This window comes from Salmo salar, chromosome ssa14 (genome assembly GCF_905237065.1).
Source record: "Salmo salar chromosome ssa14, Ssal_v3.1, whole genome shotgun sequence".
In the NCBI taxonomy this organism is placed as follows: Eukaryota; Metazoa; Chordata; class Actinopteri; order Salmoniformes; family Salmonidae; genus Salmo; species Salmo salar.
The window spans coordinates 35,421,805-35,444,173 of NC_059455.1; the positions used below are offsets into that span (position 1 = coordinate 35,421,805).

The window sequence follows — 22,369 nt, forward strand, 5'->3', positions numbered from 1 at the left end:
CCATCATTATCTTTTTCTTTAATAAAGGCCCAGTGCAGTCAAAAACGTGATTTCCTGTGTTTTATATATATTTCCACACTATGAGGTTGGAATAATACTGTGAAATTGTGGAAAAGATGATAATGCCCTTTTAGTGTAAGAGCTAGTTTGAAAAGACTGTCTGAAATTTCAGCCTGTTTTGGTGGGATGGAGTTTTGTCCTGCCATCACCAGGCGATAAATTAGTTAATTGACCAATAAGGAAGGGAATCCAAACCTCTTTGCAAATAAGTTTTCAGTTTTCCCCTCCCCACTTAGACCACTCCCAGACAGTACGAGCACAATTCTTGCTTGAGAAATTAAAACAATCACAGTAAGGTAATAATTGTTACCCAGAAATGATTTGATATTGAGATAAAAATGGCTGCATGGACCTTTAAAAAATAACTGACGCATCTCTCTCTCTGGAGTAGCCCGCGCTACTCTCGGATTGCCAGTGGAAACGCATTAGTGGCTCTCTCCCTTGATTATAAGAAGCGGAGCGAGAGGGAGTGAGTAAGTGAAGTGAAGTGAAGCGAAGCGAAGAGAAGGGAAGAGAAGAGAAGAGGGTAGGGGAGTCGGAGCCGGAGCGCACTATGGCCTCTAAAGAGGCCACCGCTGCAGGTTTCATCAACGTCAGCAGGGAAATTACAGGTAAACTCAAAACTGTTATTTTAAAGATCACTGTCAAGCTCGGTACATGCTGTAGCTGATAGACCGCGTTTATTTGGCAGAATGTAATTAGTACGCATGTTACGCAGCTTATCGCTCTGATGAATTCGAATGGTTATTTTATTGAAAATGTCACTCTTTGGCATCTATTTGCGCTTGTGTGATCATAAGTGTTAGTGCTGCTGCAGCAGGCAAATGACATGCACTCATATGGCAGGCTAATGGCTGTGTAAGCCTACGTCCGGAACGATAACCTGATACGATAAACAATCATACTGTAAACGGTTCTCTGATCCCTATTTCGTTCAGCAGCGAGTTGGTTTGTGTGCATTTCTGCAAATGCGTGCCTGCGCTTTGTGGGTAAGGCCCTTGTGCGTGAGTCTCTGGGTGCTTTGAAGTGTGTGTGTGTGGGGGGGGGGTAGTAAGTGTGAAGCGTAAGTTTCTGCATTGAGAGGCTGGTCCTCTCCACTGAAGAGCTAGTCTATAGTGCCCTGATGGTGTGCAGCACTCAGCACAACACTGCTCATAAAACACAGAGCGACATGGAGAGTTATATTTATACACACTTGTGACGAGCACAATCACATTCACATTGGTCACACATGCCATCACAATGGAATTGTCTGACACACACACACACACACACACACAGACACACACACATCGACTGACACCATTGGTCTCTCACTGTTAATTATCGTGATGGCAAATGAATCCCTTGTTTGTTTCTGTCCCCCTCCACCTGCATCTGTTTGTTGTAATGACCAGTCACAGCTAGAAGTACAGGGAGTGAGGAAGGAAGGGTTGTGTGTTGAGCAGGTCCATTAGACAATCAAGGCAGAGTTTTAACTCATCCTCTCCCATCTCTCTCTCCCATTACCTTCTTCTCTCTCTAATGGTGGTGCAGCATATGCCATCTGTGGGAATGCCCAGTGTTAAGGGCTTTAAGTGATTGGATTCTACCTAGATTAACGTTGATTACAGCTGCATTAACTCTCTGCTGGTCTTTCTCTGATCCTTCCTCGTCTCTCCCTCTATCCCCATCCCCCACTTCTCTGCTTGTAAAGCTCTCGGGCTATGTGAGTATTGGGAAGACCCGGGTTCATGAATGTGATTGAATGTGACAAGTGAAAATGAAGAATATTGCTATCCAGTGGGAGACTGGATCCGTCCAGTGGGAGACTGGATCCGTCCAGTGGGAGACTGGGTAGATTCTGACTGGGTTTGAGAAGGATGTGTGTGTTTGAATGCTTAGGGTTTCTTTTGGATATGACAGTTTTAGAAATATGATGATATATCAACTATTTGATCAGTCTTTGATAAGACTTCTTTCATATTACATTCAGTTAATGTCTGACATGTCGCTCTGTCTTGTGTCATACCGTACCTCCACTATTCAGAATCATATCAGTTCCCTCCCGGAGGCTACCGTACCTCCACTATTCAGAATCATATCAGTTCCCTCCCTGGGGCTAAATATAAAATCAGTTTTGTGGTTTTGTTTCCTCTTGTTGTGTGACGTGGTGGTGTGTTTGTAATGTTGTGTATAAGAGATTGTGAGAATTTACCTGCAGGATGGACTTTTCTTTGATGCCTTCTATCCACAGAGAGCATCAGGAGGCTCATTGATAAACAATCCATCAAGTTTGTGCGAGCTGTGAAGCAGGACACCAAGAACGGCAAATCAGAGGACCGGATACTGGTGAGGCCCCTTCACAATCAAACTCTACTGGCAGAATTCTGTACTTTATACTTCAAGTCAATGCAGTGCATTTCAAACTTTCAATTACATTTCAATCCATTTTTAAAGCTAAATGTAAAAAAATATATATAATAATCTAAAAATGTTTGGGTCCACACACTCCCTAACACCTCGATCACACAGACAGCGTCATTGCATTTTGGTTCACCAGAAGAAAAATTCATTTCCAATTGAACGCTGCGTTTGCATTGCGTTGCAGAGGCAGTTGCAGTGTGTTCTGTGTGGTGAATACTTTGGATTTATCGAAGGTATGCGTCAAACTGTGTGCATAGAAGGCTTGACAGAAATAGTGGCAGAAGGTTAATGTTGAACTTTTGTTGCACACATTCAAATGATGCTGCATACTACTTTGCGCAATGTCGGTGTGATCAAGGCGTAAGGAGCCAACTGGACACCATGGGTAATTGAGTCCATCTTTTCAACCTTTATTAAAAGTGGCTGTGTGTGTGTGTGTGTGTGTGTGTGTGTGTGTGTGTGTGTGTGTGTGTGTGTGTGTGTGTGTGTGTGTGTGTGTGTGTGTGTGTGTGTGTGTGTGTGTGTGTGTGTGTGTGTGTGTGTGTGTGCCACTGGTTGTGTACTGAGAGGTGTCCCAGCAGCTTGTGCAAACCAATACACACCGCTGCAATTGAGACCTCTTCTTCAATTAGTCACCCGTATCAGTTACTAATGACACACACTGGGCACAAGGGTGGTAAATGAGTGAAGAGAACATGAGCTCATTTCCTTTACCTGCTGAGTTTTAACTATTGCTGGAGAGAAGGCACACGAGATTTGAGAACGGACGGGACCTCCACTATTTTATGTCTTTCTCTCTGTTATTCTTGTTCTCCCCCTCTTTCTCAACCCTTCACCCACCGCTTCTCATTTGTGCAGTTCTTTCCTTTCTACCTCTATCTCACTAGCTGTCATTACCACGCCCCCTCTGTTTTTGTCTGACTAGTCTTTGTTTCCCTTTCTTCCCCGCTATCTGTCCATCTCTATTACGTTCCCGTCACCCCTCCCCCTCTGCTCTCTTGCTTTTCTCATTCCCTCCTTTATCTAGCAGAACTCAATTAGACCTTATGAGAATGTTAGTCTAAATGGGTTTTACTGATACAACTTCTCAAAATATATGCACAATACGCGACATGATGGCAAGTAAATACAGTAGAACCTGGCATTGACCTACATGTGTATTGTGCATATGTAAAAGTTTGTTAATGAACAAAGTGTACTGTATATTAAACACCCACACACACACAGGCATGTAGTAAGCTGGTTGTTGAATATGTACTACAGAGAATCTACCCTGTTTGTCCCTCCTTCCTAGTCTTTCTCACTGTTTCTTTCTATTTCTGCCCTTTCTCTCTCTCTGGGGCCGTGCTGGCATCCAGCTGTCTGTGTGTCTACTGTACCAGCCGTCATGCAGTGCCGCACACACACACACACACACAACCATTTTCACCCTCCTAGTGTGTTTCATTCAGACAGACACATGGTATGCTCAGCAAGACATCCTTACTGTGCCGAAGGCAATGTTACAAAGACTACCAACATGCTCCCAGACACACAACACACCCTGTCATGCACATACAAACTGGAACATACACACAGAGGGAACAAAACATCTTCAAAGACCGAGGGGCGGTGATGGGAGTCGAGGGGGGCGCCAGGAGAAAAGGGGTGACGAGAGCTCAGCGCAGCGGAGGAGAGGGAGAAAGGAGACGATGGAACGGAAGGAAGATGTCGGATGTTTTGATGCCCCAATTGCTGCCTTTTTGTCGCCCCGTTGCCGTCCATTAGTTATCTTTATCTGTCGCTCCATTTCACCCTCCATTGGTCCCCGCTCCCTCTATCCACACTAATGGCCCTAATTCTGGGCTGTGATTGCTAGTGTGACACTCAAAACACATTGAGATGTTTTGGCTCCACCTAGATTTCCACATTCCTTTTCAGTCTTCATCATAAGATTAGGTGTCTTTTCTCCTGTAGCTACAAGGAGGGATCTGTCCACTTCCATGACAGCTTAGGCAACTTGTAGAGAAATTCAACTGCAGGAGAGAAAGATGACTGTTTCTCTTAAACATAGCAGAATACCATGCTTCGATATGTATTAGCACATCCTAATGAATTGGCAGATGCACATCATTGTTCGAGTACCTGTTGAGGTATGCCGTAATGGCTCAATGTCTCTAGACGGCAGGCATCTAATGGTGGTATGATGGATCTGATGATAGATGTCTTATTACAGGGATATGACTTTGTCTATAGAGAGAGATGTATTGGTCTCTGTACCTGTTGGGAAGGCATATGTATTGTGACTGTTAACCTTCTCTCTGTTCTCCCATAGCGTACAACTTGCTAAGATTTGAGTGCTCTTATCTGGAGGGCTTCTGTTCTGACAGCGGCCTCATCCTATTTGCCCCCCCCTCTCCCCCTCCACTCTCCCATAGCCCTTCGAGGTTCCACAGGGCTCAGTTGCACGTTTCTTTGATTTAGAGTTGTGCAGCCTTTTGTGTGATCAAAATCTGCACCAAGATGTGTTTTTATTTTTTTAAGCTGTGCATTGTCTCCCTCATTTGCCTCCTCTATTTATTTCTCTGTCTCTCTTTCTCTGTCTTTTTTAAAGGCTGCTTATAGAGCAGGACCTGGGGCAGCTGCAGCCTCACTCTGTCAGGCTCTCTGCCATGGAAGATGGAAGCTTTTGTCCTTTTTGATGCTGGGTTCACCTGGGTGAAAGCAGAATGTCTCTTGAGGATTGTGTGTGTGTGTGTGTGTGTGTGTGTGTGTGTGTGTGTGTGTGTGTGTGTGTGTGTGTGTGTGTGTGTGTGTACACGTCCTTAAAAGTTGTCTTCGGCAGAGCCAGATAGATGGGATCCCAGATCACTATGTCCAGAACTCGCCTTCTCAGTCTCCTGGAGGCAGAGTTGTGATGCGTTGCTGCTCAGAGACAGCTTTTGAATGGCAGGTCCCGTTTTGAAGTGCAGGCCCAAAGCTTAATGGCTTATGATTAACATAAGCCAGCCCCCTCCTTCCCTCCCAGCCCTGCTCCCTCCACACATACCCACTCTGGCTCTGCCTGGCTCTTTGAACTGAGAGCTCTTGACTTTGTGCAATCATTGCTGGAAGGGCACCTCTGTAGCCCCCATCACTTTAAAATTCTCCCTGAATGTCTCAGACAGCCAGGTTATAGCTAGATCCTTAATTTAAACAAGAACAAAGTTGTTACCCTGCCTCAGTTTTGGTAAAAAGCTGAGGGATGGGCACGGAGAAGAGTAACTCAATCCTCAAAAAAATATAGTTTTACCCACCTCAAATCAAATGTTATTTGTCACATGCAGATGTTAATGCGAGTGTAGCGAAATGCTTGTGCTTCTAGTTCCGACAATTCAGTTTGTGAGGCTATACAGTTTGTTTACATTGTTTACAAACATTTACAAGCTTATATTTTGTGTTCTGATGGGGTATGTCAGTTGAAATATGAGACATTTTATAAGCAGTGTTAGGGAAGCTACTCTGAAAAGTTTACCAAGCAATCAATTACTTCTCAATGGAAGACGTTAAGCTACACTCGGCCCAGACGGCATCCCTAGCCACGTCCTCAGCATGTGCAGACCAGCTAGCAGGAGTGTTTACGGACATATTCAATCAATCCCTATCCCAGTCTGCTGACCCTACATGCACAGCGTAGCCTAGTGGTTAGAGCGTTGGACTAGTAACCGAAAGGTTGCAAGATTGAATCCCTGAGCTGACAAGGTACAAATCTGTCGTTCTGCCCCTGAACAAGGCAGTTAACCCACTGTTCCTAGGCCGTCATTGAAAATAAGAATTTGTTCTTAACTGACTTGGCTAGTTAAGTAAAGGTAAAAAAAAAAATGCTTGAAGATGTCCACCATTGTTCCTGCACCCAAGAAAGCAAAGGTAACTGAACTAAATGACTATCGCCATGTAGCACTCACTTCTGTCATCATGAAGTGCTTTGAGAAACTAGTCAAGGATCATATCACCTCTACCTTACCTGACACCCTAGACCCACTTCAATTTGCTTACCACCCCAAAAGATCCACAGTGATGCCATCGCACTGCCTTATCCCATCTGGACAAGAGGAATACCTATGTAAGGATGCTGTTCATTGACTATAGCTCAGCATTCAACACCATAGTACCTTCCAAGCTCATCATTAAGCTCGGGGCTCTGCGTCTGAACCCCGCCCTGTGCAACTGGGTTTTGGACTTCCTGACGGGCCGACCCCAGGTGGTGAAGGTAGGAAACAACACCTTCACTTCGCTGATCCTTAACATAGGGGCCCCACAAGGGTGCATGCTCAGCCCTCTCCTGTACTCCCTGTTCACCCATGACTGCATGACCACGTACACCTCCAACTCAATCAAGTTTGCAAATGACATAACAGTGGTAGGCCTGATTACCAACAATGACAAGACAGCCTACAGGGAGGAGGTGAGGGCCCTGGGAGTGTGGTGCCAGAAAATAACCTCTCACTCAACATCAACAAAACAAAGGAGATGATTGTGGACTTCAGGAAACCGCAGAGGGAGCACCCCCCTATCCACATCGACAGGACCGCAGTGGAGAAGGTGGAAAGCTTCACATTCCTCGGCATACACATCACTGACAGACTGAAATGTGATTTGTGTGTTGTGAAATTGTTAGATATTACTGCACACAAGCATTTCTCTACACCTGCAATAGCATCTGCTAAACATGTGTGTGACCAATTTGATTTGAAGCAACCTTTTTCGAAGGGGATCTGCACCTGCTGATTTGGCCTAGTTTTTTGGCTTGCTCCTCAAGAAATGCTGGCGGCCATGACAAATGCCAAACGTAAGTTTACTTGAGTGTGGTTTGATTTGGGTGTGTCCCTGCCATCCCCAAGACAACCTTGACCATCGCTGTTTCCCCAACTCAATCACAACAAACAAACCTCCAGCAGGTTGAGTTCAGTAACTACAGGCAGATATATATGGTGAGATGCCGTAGGAAGCTTTGAATAGGTCGGTAGCCTACAGTCGTGGCCAAAAGTTGAGAATGACACAAATATTAATTTTCAGTCTGCTGCCTCAGTTTGTATGATGGCAATTTGCATATACTCCAGAATGTTATGAAGAGTGATCAGATGAATTGCAATTAATTGCAAAGTCCCTCTTTGCCATGCAAATGGCTGAATCCCCCCAAAACATTTCCACTGCATTTCAGCCCTGCCACAAATGGACCAGCTGACATAATGTCAGTGATTCTCTCCTTAACACAGGTGTGAGTGTTGACGAGGACAAGGCTGGAGATCACTCTGTCATGCTGATTGAGTTTGAATAACAGACTGGAAGCTTCAAAAGGAGGGTGGTGCTTGGAATCATTGTTCTTACTCTGTCAACCATGGTTACCTGCAAGGAAACATGTGCCGTCATCATTGCTTTGCACAAAAAGGGCTTCACAGGCAAGGATATTGCTGGCAGTAATATTGCACCTAAATCAACCATTTATCGGATCATCAAGAACTTCAAGGAGAGCGGTTCAATTGTTGTGAAGAAGACTTCAGGGCGCCCAAGGAAGTCCAGCAAGCGCCAGGAACGTCTCCTAAAGTTGATTCAGCTACGGGATCGGGGCACCACCAGTACAGAGCTTGCTCAGGAATGGCAGGTGTGAGTGCATCTGCACGCACAGTGAGGCGAAGACTTTTGGAGGATGGTCTGGTGTCAAGAAGGGCAGCAAAGAAGCCACTTCTCTCCAGGAAAAACATCAGGGACAGACTGATCTTCTGCAAAAGGGACAGGGATTGGACTGCTGAGGACTGGGCTAAAGTCATTTTCTCTGATGAATCCCCTTTCCGATTGTTTGGGGCATCCGGAAAAAAGCTTGTCCGGAGAAGACAAGGTGAGCGCTACCATCAGTCCTGTGTCATGCCAACAGTAAAGCATCCTGAGACCATTCATGAATGTGGTTGCTTCTCAGCCAAGGGAGTGGGGCACTCACAATTTGGCCTAAGAACACAGCCATGAATAAAGAGTGGTACCGACACATCCTCCAAGAGCAACTTCTCCCAACCATCCAGGAACAGTTTGGTGACGAACAATGCCTTTTCCAGCATGATGGAGCACCTTGCCATACGGAAAAAGTGATAAAAATAGTGGCTCGGGGAACAAAACATTGATATTTTGGGTCCATGGCCAGGAAACTCCCCCAGACCTTAATCCCATTGAGAACTTGTGGTCAATACTCAATAGGCGGGTGGACAAAGAAAAACCCACATATTCTGACAAACTCCAAGCATTGATTATGCAAGAATGGGCTTCCATCAGTCAGGATGTGGCCCAGAAGTTAATTGACAGCATGCCAGGGCGGATTGCAGAGGTCTTGAAAAAGAAGGGTCATCACTGCAAATATTGACTCTTTGCATCAACTTCATGTAATTGTCAATAAAAGCCTTTGACACTTATGAAATGCTTGTAATTATACTTCAGTATTCCATAGTAACATCTGACAAAAATATCTAAAGACACTGAAGCAGCAAATTTTGTGGAAATTAATATTTGTCACTCACAACTTTTGGCCACGACTGTAGATGAGAAGACAACACTACAGTGGTAGGCTTGATTACCAACAACGACGAGACGGCCTACAGGGAGGAGGTGAGGGCCCTCAGAGTGTGGTGTCAGGAAAATAACCTCACACTCAACGTCAACAAAACAAAGGAGATGATCGTGGACTTCAGGAAACAGCAAAGGGAGCACCCCCCCTATCCACATCGACGGAACAGTAGTGGAGAAGGTGGAAAGTTTTAAGTTCCTCGGCGTACACGTCACAGACAAACTGAAATGGTCCACCCACACAGACAGTGTGGTGAAGAAGGCGCAGCAGCGCCTCTTCAACCTCAGGAGGCTGAAGAAATTTGGTTTGTTACCAAAAACACTCAAAAACTTTTACAGATGCACAATCGAGAGTATGCTGTCGGGCTGTATCACCGCCTGATACGGCACCTGCTCCACCCACAACCGTAAGGCTCTCCAGAGGGTAGTGAGGTCTGCACAACACATCACCGGGGGCACAATACCTGCTCTCCAGGACACCTACACCACCCGATGTCACAGGAAGGCCAAAAAGATCATCAATGACAACAACCACCCGAGCCACTGCCTGTTCACCCTGCTATCATCCAGAAGGCGAGGTCAGTACAGGTGCATCAAAGTGGGGACCGAGAGACTGAAAAACAGCTTCTATCTCAAGGCCATCAGACTGTTAAACAGCCATCACTAACATTGAGTGGCTGCTGCCAACATACTGACTCAAATCTCTAGCCACTTTAATAATAAAACATTGGATGTAATAAATGTATCACTAGTCACTTTAAACAATGGCACTTTGTAGAATGTTTACATACACTAATCATCTCATATGTATATACTGTACTCTATAACAACTACTGCATCTTGCTTATGCCGTTCGGCTATCGCTCATCCATATACACTGCTCAAAAAAATAAAGGGAACACTTAAACAACACAATGTAACTCCAAGTCAATCACACTTTTGTGAAATCAAACTGTCCACTTAGGAAGCAACACTGATTGACAATACATTTCACATGTTGTTGTGCAAATGGAATAGACAACAGGTGGAAATTATAGGCAATTAGCAAGACACCCCCAATAAAGGAGTGGTTCTGCAGGTGGGGACCACAGACCACTTCTCAGTTCCTATGCTTCCTGTGTTACGAACCGGCTCAGAGTTCACAACAAAAGGGAGACAACGTGGAGACGAGTATCAAAAATATATATTTATTAGATTCCACAACTAGCACAACCAAAAACAACAAGGTGTCTGCATGGAGAGAGTCTCCCCAATGACTGTGGAAGAGGTCTATTTATCCTGGGACACACCCGGGCCCAGGTGCTTCCCATTTAGCTGACGACCCTTCCAACTCCGCCCACCAGCATCCTAATAAGGAAACAAGAACAAAGAGAGAGAATACGGCAGACAGAGTGGGAGGGTCGTCACACCTGGCTGATGTTTTAGTCACTTTTGAATGCTGGCGGTGCTTTCACTCTAGTGGTAGCATGAGACGGAGTCTACAACCCACACAAGTGGCTCAGGTAGTGCAGCTCATCCAGGATGGCACATCAATGCGAGCTGTGGCAAGAAGGTTTGCTGTGTCTGTCAACGTAGTGTCCAGAGCATGGAGGCGCTACCAGGAGACAGGCCAGTACATCAGGAGACGTGGAGGAGGCCGTAGGAGGGCAACAACCCAGCAGCAGGACCGCTACCTCCGCCTTTGTGCAAGGAGGAGCAGGAGGAGCACTGCCAGAGCCCTGTAAAATGACCTCCAGCAGGCCACAAATGTGCATGTGTCTGCTCAAACGGTCAGAAACAGACTCCATGAGGGTGGTATGAGGGCCCGACGTCCACAGGTGGGGGTTGTGCTTACAGCCCAACACCGTGCAGGACGTTTGGCATTTGCCAGAGAACACCAAGATTGGCAAATTCTCCACTGGCGCCCTGTGCTCTTCACAGATGAAAGCAGGTTCACACTGAGCACGTGACAGACGTGACAGAGTCTGGAGACGCCGTGGAGAACGTTCTGCTGCCTGCAACATCCTCCAGCATGACCGGTTTGGCGGTGGGTCAGTCATGGTGTGAGGTGGCATTTCTTTGGGGGGCCGCACAGCCCTCCATGTGCTCGCCAGAGGTAGCCTGACTGCCATTAGGTACCGAGATGAGCTCCTCAGACCCCTTGTGAGACCATATGCTGGTGCGGTTGGCCCTGGGTTCCTCCTAATGCAAGACAATGCTAGACCTCATGTGGCTGGAGTGTGTCAGCAGTTCCTGCAAGAGGAAGGCATTGATGCTATGGACTGGCCTGCCCGTTCCCCAGACCTGAATCCAATTGAGCACATCTGGGACATCATGTCTCGCTCCATCCACCAACGCCACGTTGCACCACAGACTGTCCAGGAGTTGGCGGATGCTTTAGTCCAGGTCTGGGAGGAGATCCCTCAGGAGACCATCCGCCACCTCATCAGGAGCATGCCCAGGCGTTGTAGGGAGGTCATACAGGCACGTGGAGGCCACACACACTACTGAGCCTCATTTTGACTTGTTTTAAGGACATTACATCAAAGTTGGATCAGCCTGTAGCGTGGTTTTCCACTTTAATTTTGAGTGTGACTCCAAATCCAGACCTCCATGGGTTGATAAATTGGATTTCCATTGATTATTTTTGTGTGATTTTGTTGTCAGCACATTCAACTATGTAAAGAAAAAAGTATTTAATAAGATTATTTCTTTCATTCAGATCTAGGATGTGTTGTTTAAGTGTTCCCTTTATTTTTTTGAGCAGTATATTTATATGTACATATTCTTATTCATTCCTTTACACTTGTGTGTGTATAAGGTAGTTGTTGTGAAATTGTTAGATTACTTGTTAGATATTACTGCATGGTCGGAACTAGAAGCACAAGCATTTCGCTACACTCGCATTAACATCTGCTAACCATGTGTATGTGACAAATAAAATTTGATTTGATTTGCGAATGCAATTGCTGAATTTATGTAGACATTCTAAACTAAGTGTTTTGATAACTTTCAAATGTAATAACAGGTCCATGTAGAATAAACAACCATTTACGTAATACCATAGAAGCAGTCTTCTGCTAATATAACAATGTGCACCTTTCATTGTCGTTCCCAGATTCAGATACTGCGCCTATTGGCGTTTTGTCTGGTGGTAGTAGGGCTACCTTGACAGACATGTCAGTGGTTATACCTTCCTGTGTGGTGTCCCGTATGCTACACGAGACCCCTGATCCTGGTGCAGAATACACAGGATTTCTCCCTCCCCATATACTGACACCATTACATTCAATCATTTAAAAAAACACATGGAAAAGTTGTCTAACATTTGAATGTCGAGTGCCAGGTATCTTTCCATTCAGAAACATCTGTATCAAGTCAGTCTGGACTTCATCACATCATCTTGCAAGTCTTCATGTGCTGGCTCCAAACATGTTTCTGTGAACACATCTACAGTCACTGTTCTGTTACCTGACACTCAAACATATATTGTGTGTGTGTGTGTGTGTGTGTGTGTGTGTGTGTGTGTGTGTGTGTGTGTGTGTGTGTGTGTGTGTGTGTGTGTGTGTGTGTGTGTGTGTGTGTGTGTGTGTGTATATCTCTTGAAGAATTTGAACAGGTCAGATCAAACCTACCCAAATGATGGTCTCCCCATCAAACGACTGAGGCTGCCATCTGGCAAAAGCATCTCCCGTCCAGCTGTAGAAATAAGCAGTTGAGGTAGAGTTCATCAGTGAAAAAGGGTGTTGCTATTACTAGACAGCTGTACTATATTAGTAGTAATCCCCTCATTGTGGCTGTGCTGAGTGCCTGGTCTCTCTGCATCTGGGAACGCACACATATAGTCACTGTAATATTAGCATGTCAGTTAGGGATAGGTGGTATCTTACACACATATACAGTGCCTTCAGAAAGTGTTCACATCCCTTGACTTTTTCCAAATGTTGTTGTGATTTAAATGGAGATTAAAAAAAAAAAAATTGTCACTGGCCTATACACTAACCCATTATGTCAAAGTGAAAGGTTTTTTTACATTTTTTTTTACAAATTAATAAATCAAAAGCTGAAATGTCTTCAGTCAATAAGTATTCGATGCTTTTTTATGGCAAGCCTAAATCAATTCAGGAGTAAAAATGTGCTTGAGTTGCATGGACTTCCTCTGTGTTTAACATGATGTGTGAATGACTTCCTCATTTCTGTACCCCACATATAATTCCTTATCTGTAAGGTCCCTCAGTCGAGCAGTATATTTCAACCACAAAGACCAGGGAGGTTTTCCAATGCCTTGCAAAGAAGGGCAACTATTGGTAGATGGGTAAAAATAAAAATAAAAAGCAGACATTGAATGTCCCTTTGAGCATGGTGAAGTTGTTAATTGCACTTTGGATGGTGTATCAATACACCCAGTCACTACAAAGATACAGGCGTCCTTCCTAACTCCGTTACCAGAGAGGAAGGAAACCGCTCAGGGAATTCACCATGAGGCTAATGGTGACTTTAAAACAGTTAGAGTTTAATAGCTGTGATAAACTGATGGATCAACAACATTGTAGTTACGCCACAATGCTAACATAATTGACATAGTGAAAAGTACCCCCTGTATATAGCCTCGTTACTGTTATTTTATTGTTGCTCTTTATTTTTATAGTTTTTATTTATTGTTTTACTTCAATTTATTTAGTAAATACTTAACACTTGTTTTTTTTTCTTAACTGCATTGTTGGTTAAGGGCTTGTAAGTAAGCATTTCACTGTAAGGTCTACACCTGTTTTGTATTTGGCACATGTGACAAATAAAATGTGATTTGATTTGTATTGAGGTAGGCTAGTTAGAGTAGCTTGCTAGCTAACGTCAGCTATGCTAGCGATGGTAATGTTGATCAAAATATACATGGTCTCGCTACCGGTATACTCACCACCACTGGGGACCAATGCACTCCATCCACCTATTTCACATATGGTCCTTCGGCAGGGCATGCAAACCAGTTGGCTGTGCATCCTGCTGGAAGCAATCATTGCATGGTCAATCCATATAGGGCTTTTCAGTCTAAAACGGCCATGCACCTTTGACCACGTTGGGACAATGAAACAACAGAACCCCATTCAATGAAGGGAAGGGGCGATTTGCACGTGGAGTTTTGCAAAATGGGGTATGATTTGTTGACATAATTGTAATCCATACCCATCCTTAATTTACTCGTTGTGACACACTGAGGTTCCAAACTCTGCTTTAGACGAGACTGACTTTATGACCAAAAGTATCTTATTTACACTTTGCAGTATTTTGACACTAGAATAAATGATTCTGACTCATACTGATGCCAAATAGACTGTTTTTTTCCTTCCGATGGAACGTGGCCAAGCTACAGCTGTGTTTGTCAGGCCATGAGACATCCCGAAAAATGTAGTGTCCCAACGGTTTGACCTACAAGCTGTTATGAGCACTCTATGGAAAGGAGACACTCACGGACACGATTGTGTTTTCTGTTTTGCTCTACAACCGCCACAAGTTTAAAGGTAACCCATACAAACAAATGGATGACTGATGACTCCTGGCTGTCCCCATCCCCAGTCCACCTTGTCGTGCTGCTGCTCCAGTTTCAACTGTTCTGCCTACGGCTATGGAACCCTGACCTGTTCACCGGATGTGCTACATTGTCCTGGACCTGCTGTTTCGACTCTCCCTCTCTCTCATTTATTTACATACAAATACACACACACACACCTGCTGTCTCAACCTCTGAATGCTTGACTATGAAATCCAACTGACATTTACTCCTGAGGTGCTGACCTGTTGCACCCTCTACAAACACTGATTATTCTTTGACCCTGCTGGTAATCTATGAACGTTTGAACATCTTGAAGAACGATCTGGCCTTGCACTCTTTATAATCTCCACCTGGCACAGCCATATGATGACTGGCCACCCATCAGAGCCTGGTTCCTCTCTAGACTTCTTCCTGGTTCCTACCTTTTTTGGGGAGTTTTTACCAGCCACTGTGCTTCTACATCTGCATTGCTTGCTGTTTGGGGTTTTTGGCTGGGTTTCTGTAAGCACTTTGTGACATCTGCTGATGTATAAAGGGCTTTATAAATACATTTGAAATAACCGTTCACTGGAGTCGGATGTTAACTGTGTGTAAGTTTGTTTCAAGTGAAAACTAGGCTGGTCTGATGCCAAAAATAGAAAGAAAATTCTTGCCTACTTCACCCATATTTTCAAATAAAATAAAATAGTATTTGTCACATACGCTGAATACAACAGGTGTAGACCTTACAGTGAAATGCTTACTTACAAGCCCTTAACCAACAATGCAGTTAAGAAAAATAAGTGTTAAAGTATTTACTAAAATAAACTGAAGTAGTTTCTGTAATAGGCTAAAAACACTACCATTAATGTAATTTAAACTACTACCAAGCTACTGCAAAATGTAGTTAAATTACTAGTTCAACTACATGTAGTTTAAGGTGTAATATTCAGAAATCGCTCTGCCATTTCCTGGTTGCAAAAATTCTAACAGTTCACCTAATTTCAGTATACAGTAGGTGACAAAACAAGCAGTGAAGAGAATCATTGTACCATCTAAACCACTGTGCAATATCTTTTCAATAACCAAAAATATTGTATTTTCAGCTGATTGAAGCTGGTATACAAAACCGAAACTAAAAGACGTTAAAACGAAACTTAAGAATGGGAAGCATAGAAATAGCGCACATAGAACATATCTACCACTTCTTAGTCTTGCTTTCAATTAGAATGACAGATCTTTCTGTGTGAATTTGGTCGGGTCGCTCAAAAAGTGACACGTTATATTAATAATAAAGTGAATTTATAATGCATTTTTCACTGAAAAACTATCTCAATGCTACAGTGAGTACATTAAAATAAATTAAAACAAGATGTAGACAAAGGACACAACTAGACAGGGCTACTGACACATAACACAGCTGACGCTACAAGGGACAAGGACAACAAGGAACACAGCTATAACAGGCTTTTTAGGCCATTTTTAAAGGAGCCTAGGGTCTGTGGTGCATTCAGGTCGAGCAGAAAGCCTGATCCCCCATGGAGCAAAGCTTGGTCCTGGGGGCGTGGAGGAGCAGGCTATCGCTCAATCTGAGGTTGTGGGTGGGGAATGGGTGCTCTGAAATGGATGCACTGGAATGTCAACAGGATGGTTTTGAACTCGATTCTGAGATGGGGAACCAGTGCAGAAATGCCAGGACGGGGGTGATTTCTTGATGTTTACACACTCTTATCAGGAGGCGGCAGGTAGCCTACCTTGTAACCGAAAGGTTGTTTGTTCAAATCCCTGAGCTGACATGGTGAAAAATCTGTCGCTGTGTCCTTGAGCAAGGCACTTAACCCAGATTGTTCCTCTAAGTCACTCTAGATAAGTGTTTGCTAAATGACAGTAATGAACAAGTGTAATCAGGATCCTGGCAGAGCCGTTCTGAATGTACTGGATCTTCTGGAGACTCCTGCCAGGGATCCCGATGAAGATTGCGTTGCAGTAGTCCAGCCTTGAGGAGACCAAGGCATACAAAACATATTTTGTGACTATATCAACAATGGACGAATGAAACAAAAACAAAAATAGTTTTTGGGAAGAATTTTCCTTTTACGGAGAAAAAAATGATGCTTTGCACAGATGTTTGATGTGATCAACGAAGGTCAGAGAGGAGTTCAGCTTAACGCCCAGATTAGAGATTGTAGATGATAAAGGGATGTTCTGCCCTGCAATGGTGAGGTGGGTTATGAGTGACTGCTGGACCTGGTAAGGGGTGCCAACAGCACTTATCCCGCTCAGTTAAAGTCCTCTCCTCTGGGCTATTAGGATTCTGATTGGTCATATCAGAACAGCTAGGAAAGTCCTCTATATGTCTGAGAGGTCTGATGAGATTTCACAGGCAGTAGGGCAAAGTTATCTTTTCCCTCTCTCCAAGGTTGTGATTGGACAGTTGTTTCCTAAAGCCTGCTCTGACCGCTGTCTCTGATTAGGTCTACTAAACTAGATTTTCACTTCGGGATACCTTGAAAGTACGAAATAAATGAGTTGTTCATTCGGCGTGTGGTGTGGGGGATCCTAAATCAAGTGCAAATTCCACACACCTGGGTCAGAAAATGACAAATCGTGCTTTTTGAATAATGTACACAGAATCAGAAGTGACTATTCCATCCCAAGCCTTAGTGAATAGGTCACAACAGATGGCCTATTGGCAGTCATTCATAAAGTCTTGTTGGAACATGTTTTTTACAATTGTTTTTTTATTTCTCCAATGCTCATATTCCATTCTAATCAATGTTCCCTCATTTTGGGGACACTGAGCAAATTTTAAGTATTGTGAGCAGAAACTTGAACATTGTGAGAATTTACTGTGAACACAGTTTTAGACGGTAGCCAATAGGTTATTGTGGCTATTGGAGCATAATGTAGGCCTACCAACATCACATAACATGTTCACATGAAATAGCTTTTGACTTCTATGATATAGCCTACAGTAGCCTATATGTAGTGTTCAATGCAGGCCCACATTGAATGAGACTTTTAAAAACGTTTTTACGTTATGAAGGGCTTGACATTAATCATTGTTTTACTTGGTCTGTAACACCATGGGCCAAATAAGTTAATGTAAATTGTATTGTGTTGTGTTGTATGATGCAGAAACCACTTTACAAAATAAAATTCATTATTACCATACAGAGAATTAGACATTGTAGGCAACCCCTCTGCCTATTGGCTTATTTGCATATTCAAGCCTGTCTCAAAGTACAACATTGCCCCGTTAATTAAGACAAGCTTTTTACCTGACTGGCTTTTCAAAGAGAGCTTGAAATGTAGCCTACAGGTTTTGTGCTCTTGTAGGAAGCAGGAACTCCCCATTGCTGCCCTATACTTAAATATAACTGGGCTAATAACTCACAAAGAATATCAACAAATGTGCACACGCACGACTCTGCGCTCTGATCTGAACTGATTTGAAAAGCGCATTCACTTGAAAAAGCAATCTATATAGTGCAAACTAATGGGTCGAGCTCAGTGAAGTTCTCTTGAGTCTCTGCGTGGAATGGCATTTCTTCTGCGCCGCAGTATTGGAGGAAGTGCGCATCCTTACATGTCCGCAGCTTAGAGGGAACATTGAATTTAATACCCAAAATGTTTACCCTGATGTTGATTGACATATATTTTCTAACAAACACCAAAACCAATCCATTGATTTGTTTTAATAATGATATCTCAATAGATGTTGAATGATATGTGAGCAGGCGAAATCCATGGTGGGCTATATTCAACCTCCCAGTCAATCAAATCAAAGCCCACCATAAGGCCTACATTATTGATGCCCGTGTTTACGCGCTGATCTTTTGTGTCTGACAAAGGCTTTGATGAGAGATCTGCATCCCTGTCTCTTTTTCTCCCCCGGTCCCTCTCCCGCTGAGCGGTTCAGCCATGATCACAGTGTTCTCTCCTCCTCCGCTGTTCTCTGATCAGGTTTATATAACCGAGTTTTCCAGACTTGTCAGAGCATTCTGACATGAGTAACAGTCTCTGTAATAGAGGCTCTCAGAAGGCCTTGTTTCAAAGGGGATTTGGTGAGGATGCCTGTCTCTCCTCTGACAGACCTCAGGGTCTGCTTCCTGGCTGCTTGGCCGTCTCATCAGATACAGCTTGATCCACTGCCAACGTGCTAACTTAGCTAAGAATAGGGTGAAGAAATGCTCAATCTGAGGACTTTATTAATGGGAAATCTGGTGCCGCCATCTCTCTCTCTCTTTCGCCCTCCCTCTCCCTTTCTCTCCTCCTCTCTCTTTACGTCGCACGGTGGGGTTCCATTAACGATTCAGCACAGAGAGGCCTTGAGGAATTGAAAGCGACAGAGCAGAAAAAGAATAGAAAGAGGAGTGAGCGGGGGTCGGCGGGGCCAGGGAGGGAGGGAGGGCACAATACACAGAAAGGTGACTGGTGAGATGGGAAGATTAAGAAGATAGTCCGATGGAATACTGAACATATTTCCATGGTGATGGAGAAGTAAATGGAGGGATGGCAGGGGGCAAGAGAGGAGAGGTGTTAAAGAAAAGGAGAACCGACTGGAATTGGGTTAAGACTTGGGAAGGAGAGGGCAAAGAAGTATAGATTTAGGGATGTAGGGAGTGGTGCAGGGTGTGTGTGGTAAAGGCGTGGATGGAGTATGCTAATTTGTAGTTTGAATTATGAATGAGATAAATTACTTCTGCAGACAGAACTTTGAATATATGCACACTTTCACTCCCGCCAACCACTAAGTGATGATTTGATTTGATAATCAAATTATGGACTCTTTCACCTTTTTCTCCTGTTTCCCCCTATGTCTCCTCAACTCCCTACTCCTAAATCAATTCAAGTTATGACACATTGACAGTAAAATCTATTTGAAAATAGCTGTGTTAAGTAATGAAATGTCACCATCACAATATTTATTTAAAATAAACGCTAGGAAGTAATGTCTAAACATGACAGAGTAATGTGATGTTCGAATGATCAGACAATGATTGGTCCTCTTTATTGGTGTTAGTGCTTTATTTGTTGCGATGTATTATTTGTATTTCTTTCCGGCTGACAGCTAAATACATCTTATTTTCCTTTCAGGTTCTGGCAACATGGCGACTCTTTCTATTTGCTGTCAAAGTCCCCTCCAAGGTATTTCACCATTTGACTTTTAATAGACTAATAGTGTTGTTTTTGATTTATAATGAGTATGATGATGTTTGTGTGGAAGATTATCAAAATAATTTGTCAGTAAAGAGAAATTGGTCATATTGATCACTATAATAACTATCAATCGGATTTCAGGTGGAGGTTACTTTCAACTTCCTGGAGATTCGGGCAATGAACACTTATCCAGATCATCAGGTGAGAAACGATTGTATTCCCTAAACCAACCATCTGTCTCATTTCACTTTTTCCATAAATATTTGTTTATCAAAACTCTTCAAAGGTTTCAGTCACAATTATATTCCCAAGGGTGTTTTGTTAATCAGGATAAATTAGTTTCAGCTATGCTGATTTTTGTCTTCTGAAATGATAATTTCCTTTACTCTGCTTAAGTGTCTGGTCACTGAAGTCTCATCTCAGTGATGTCAACTCCCCCTTTCAGGTTGTAATAGACACAGACAAGTCAACCCACTCATTGAGACTGCAATCACAAGACCACCTTGATCATATGATGAACCATGTCAACTATGCCCTCTCAAGAATATTCAACAACTCTATGTATGCGTAAGTCTACCTTGTTTAATTAATATTACTCATAGCAAGGGCCAAGAGTTTTTCTGGACCATGTGACCTGAAAAGAAGAAACTCTGGGTTGTTAGATTCTAAATGAACAGAGTTAAACTCACAGACGACTAGTAAAGCTAAAACTAAGTTTATTCACCAACTGGGTCACACAGCTGCATAAGACAAAGACATATTTACACAAACACATATATTTATACCTTCCTCCTATGCTGAGTCTCCCTGCACATCTGGACAGCCAATACATATCTGTTGCTAGACAGGACTTTAGTGATGCCTGTTCTTTCTCACTTCATCTGACCTGACCTCGACCCAAATTCTTCACCCCTCCCCAACTCACGGCTGTCCTACCTTACCTGTTGACTGAAACCAGACTGGGCTTTTCTCCTCTCCATAGGATACCTGAGATTTAACAATAACATGTTCTGATAGAATGTACTTTCTGCACTCGGTAGATTTCCATACCCTCAGTTCTAATATTGTAACATGAATAAGGATATTTCATATTTCAAGTTTAGAAGTTAGTACCCAACACGGTCCTACTTATAACTTACTATCCCCTACTACTACCGACCTTGCTATGTTGTCTGTAAGAAGAGTGACCTCCGTAAACCAATGTGAATAGTTACCATATGGAAATGTTAATAATCAACTAATACACTACAATTGAATTCGACGATTTTATTTGACTCTGCGGAAACGCTGCCAATTTAAACTTACTCCTTTTCCAAAATGTCTGTTGTGTCTCAAATTAACATTGGAAGCTACATGCACATGATGTGAGACTGCCCCAGTGTGAAGACCTCCTGGTCACATGATGTGAGACTGCCCCAGTGTGAAGACCTCCTGGTCACATGATGTGAGACTGCCCCAGTGTGAAGACCTCCTGGTCACATGATGTGAGACTGCCCCAGTGTGAAGACCTCCTGGTCACATGATGTGAGACTGCCCCAGTGTGAAGACCTCCTGGTCACATGATGTGAGACTGCCCCAGTGTGAAGACCTCCTGGTCACATGATGTAGGACTGCCCCAGTGTGAAGACCTTCTGGTCACATGATGTGAGACTGCCCCAGTGTGAAGATCTGCTGGTCACATGATGTGAGACTGCCCCAGTGTGAAGATCTGCTGGTCACATGATGTGAGACTGCCCCAGTGTGAAGACCTCCTGGTCACATGATGTGGGACTGCCCCAGTGTGAAGACCTTCTGGTCACATGATGTGAGACTGCCCCAGTGTGAAGATCTGCTGGTCACATGATGTGAGACTGCCCCAGTGTGAAGATCTGCTGGTCACATGATGTGGGACTCCTGTGTGAAGACCTCCTGGTCACATGATGTGGGACTGCCCCAGTGTGTGAACCTTCCTGGTCACATGATGTGGGACTGCCCCAGTGTGTGAACCTCCTGGTCACATGATGTGGGACTGCCCCAGTGTGTGAACGTCCTGGTCACATGATGTGGGACTGCCCCAGTGTGTGAACGTCCTGGTCACATGATGTGGGACTGCCCCAGTGTGTGAACGTCCTGGTCACATGATGTGGGACTGCCCCAGTGTGAAGACCTCCTGGTCACATGATGTGGGACTGACTACCCCAGTGTGAAGACCTCCTGGTCACATGATGTGGGACTGACTGCCCCAGTGTGAAGACCTTCTGGTCACATGATGTGGGACTGACTGCCCCAGTGTGAATACCTCCTGGTCACATGATGTGGGACTGACTGCCCCAGTGTGAAGACCTCCTGGTCACATGATGTGGGACTGACTGCCCCAGTGTGAAGACCTCCTGGTCACATGATGTGAGACTGACTGCCCCAGTGTGAAGACCTCCTGGTCACATGATGTGGGACTGACTGCCCCAGTGTGAAGACCTCCTGGTCACATGATGTGGGACTGACTGCCCCAGTGTGAAGACCTCCTGGTCACATGATGTGAGACTGACTGCCCCAGTGTGAAGACCTCCTGGTCACATGATGTGGGACTGACTGCCCCAGTGTGAAGACTTCCTGGTCACATGATGTGGGACTGACTGCCCCAGTGTGAAGACCTCCTGGTCACATGATGTGGGACTGACTGCCCCAGTG

The 22,369-nt window shown here is 44.1% G+C and overlaps 1 protein-coding gene across 2 annotated transcripts in view; it reads left to right on the forward strand.

Moving 5' to 3' along the window:
• The first annotated feature begins 426 nt into the window (after positions 1–426).
• LOC106569477 (capping protein, Arp2/3 and myosin-I linker protein 3) overlaps positions 427–22,369 on the forward strand; it is a 51,892-nt gene continuing 29,949 nt past the window's right edge. For both annotated transcript variants that reach the window (XM_014140859.2, XM_014140861.2), the window contains exons 1-5: positions 427–671; positions 2,297–2,391; positions 19,640–19,690; positions 19,844–19,903; positions 20,148–20,269. In XM_014140859.2, coding sequence (XP_013996334.2) covers positions 614–671; positions 2,297–2,391; positions 19,640–19,690; positions 19,844–19,903; positions 20,148–20,269 — 386 coding nt within the window. In that variant the 5' untranslated portion in view covers positions 427–613. The remainder of the gene's footprint in view (positions 672–2,296; positions 2,392–19,639; positions 19,691–19,843; positions 19,904–20,147; positions 20,270–22,369) is intronic.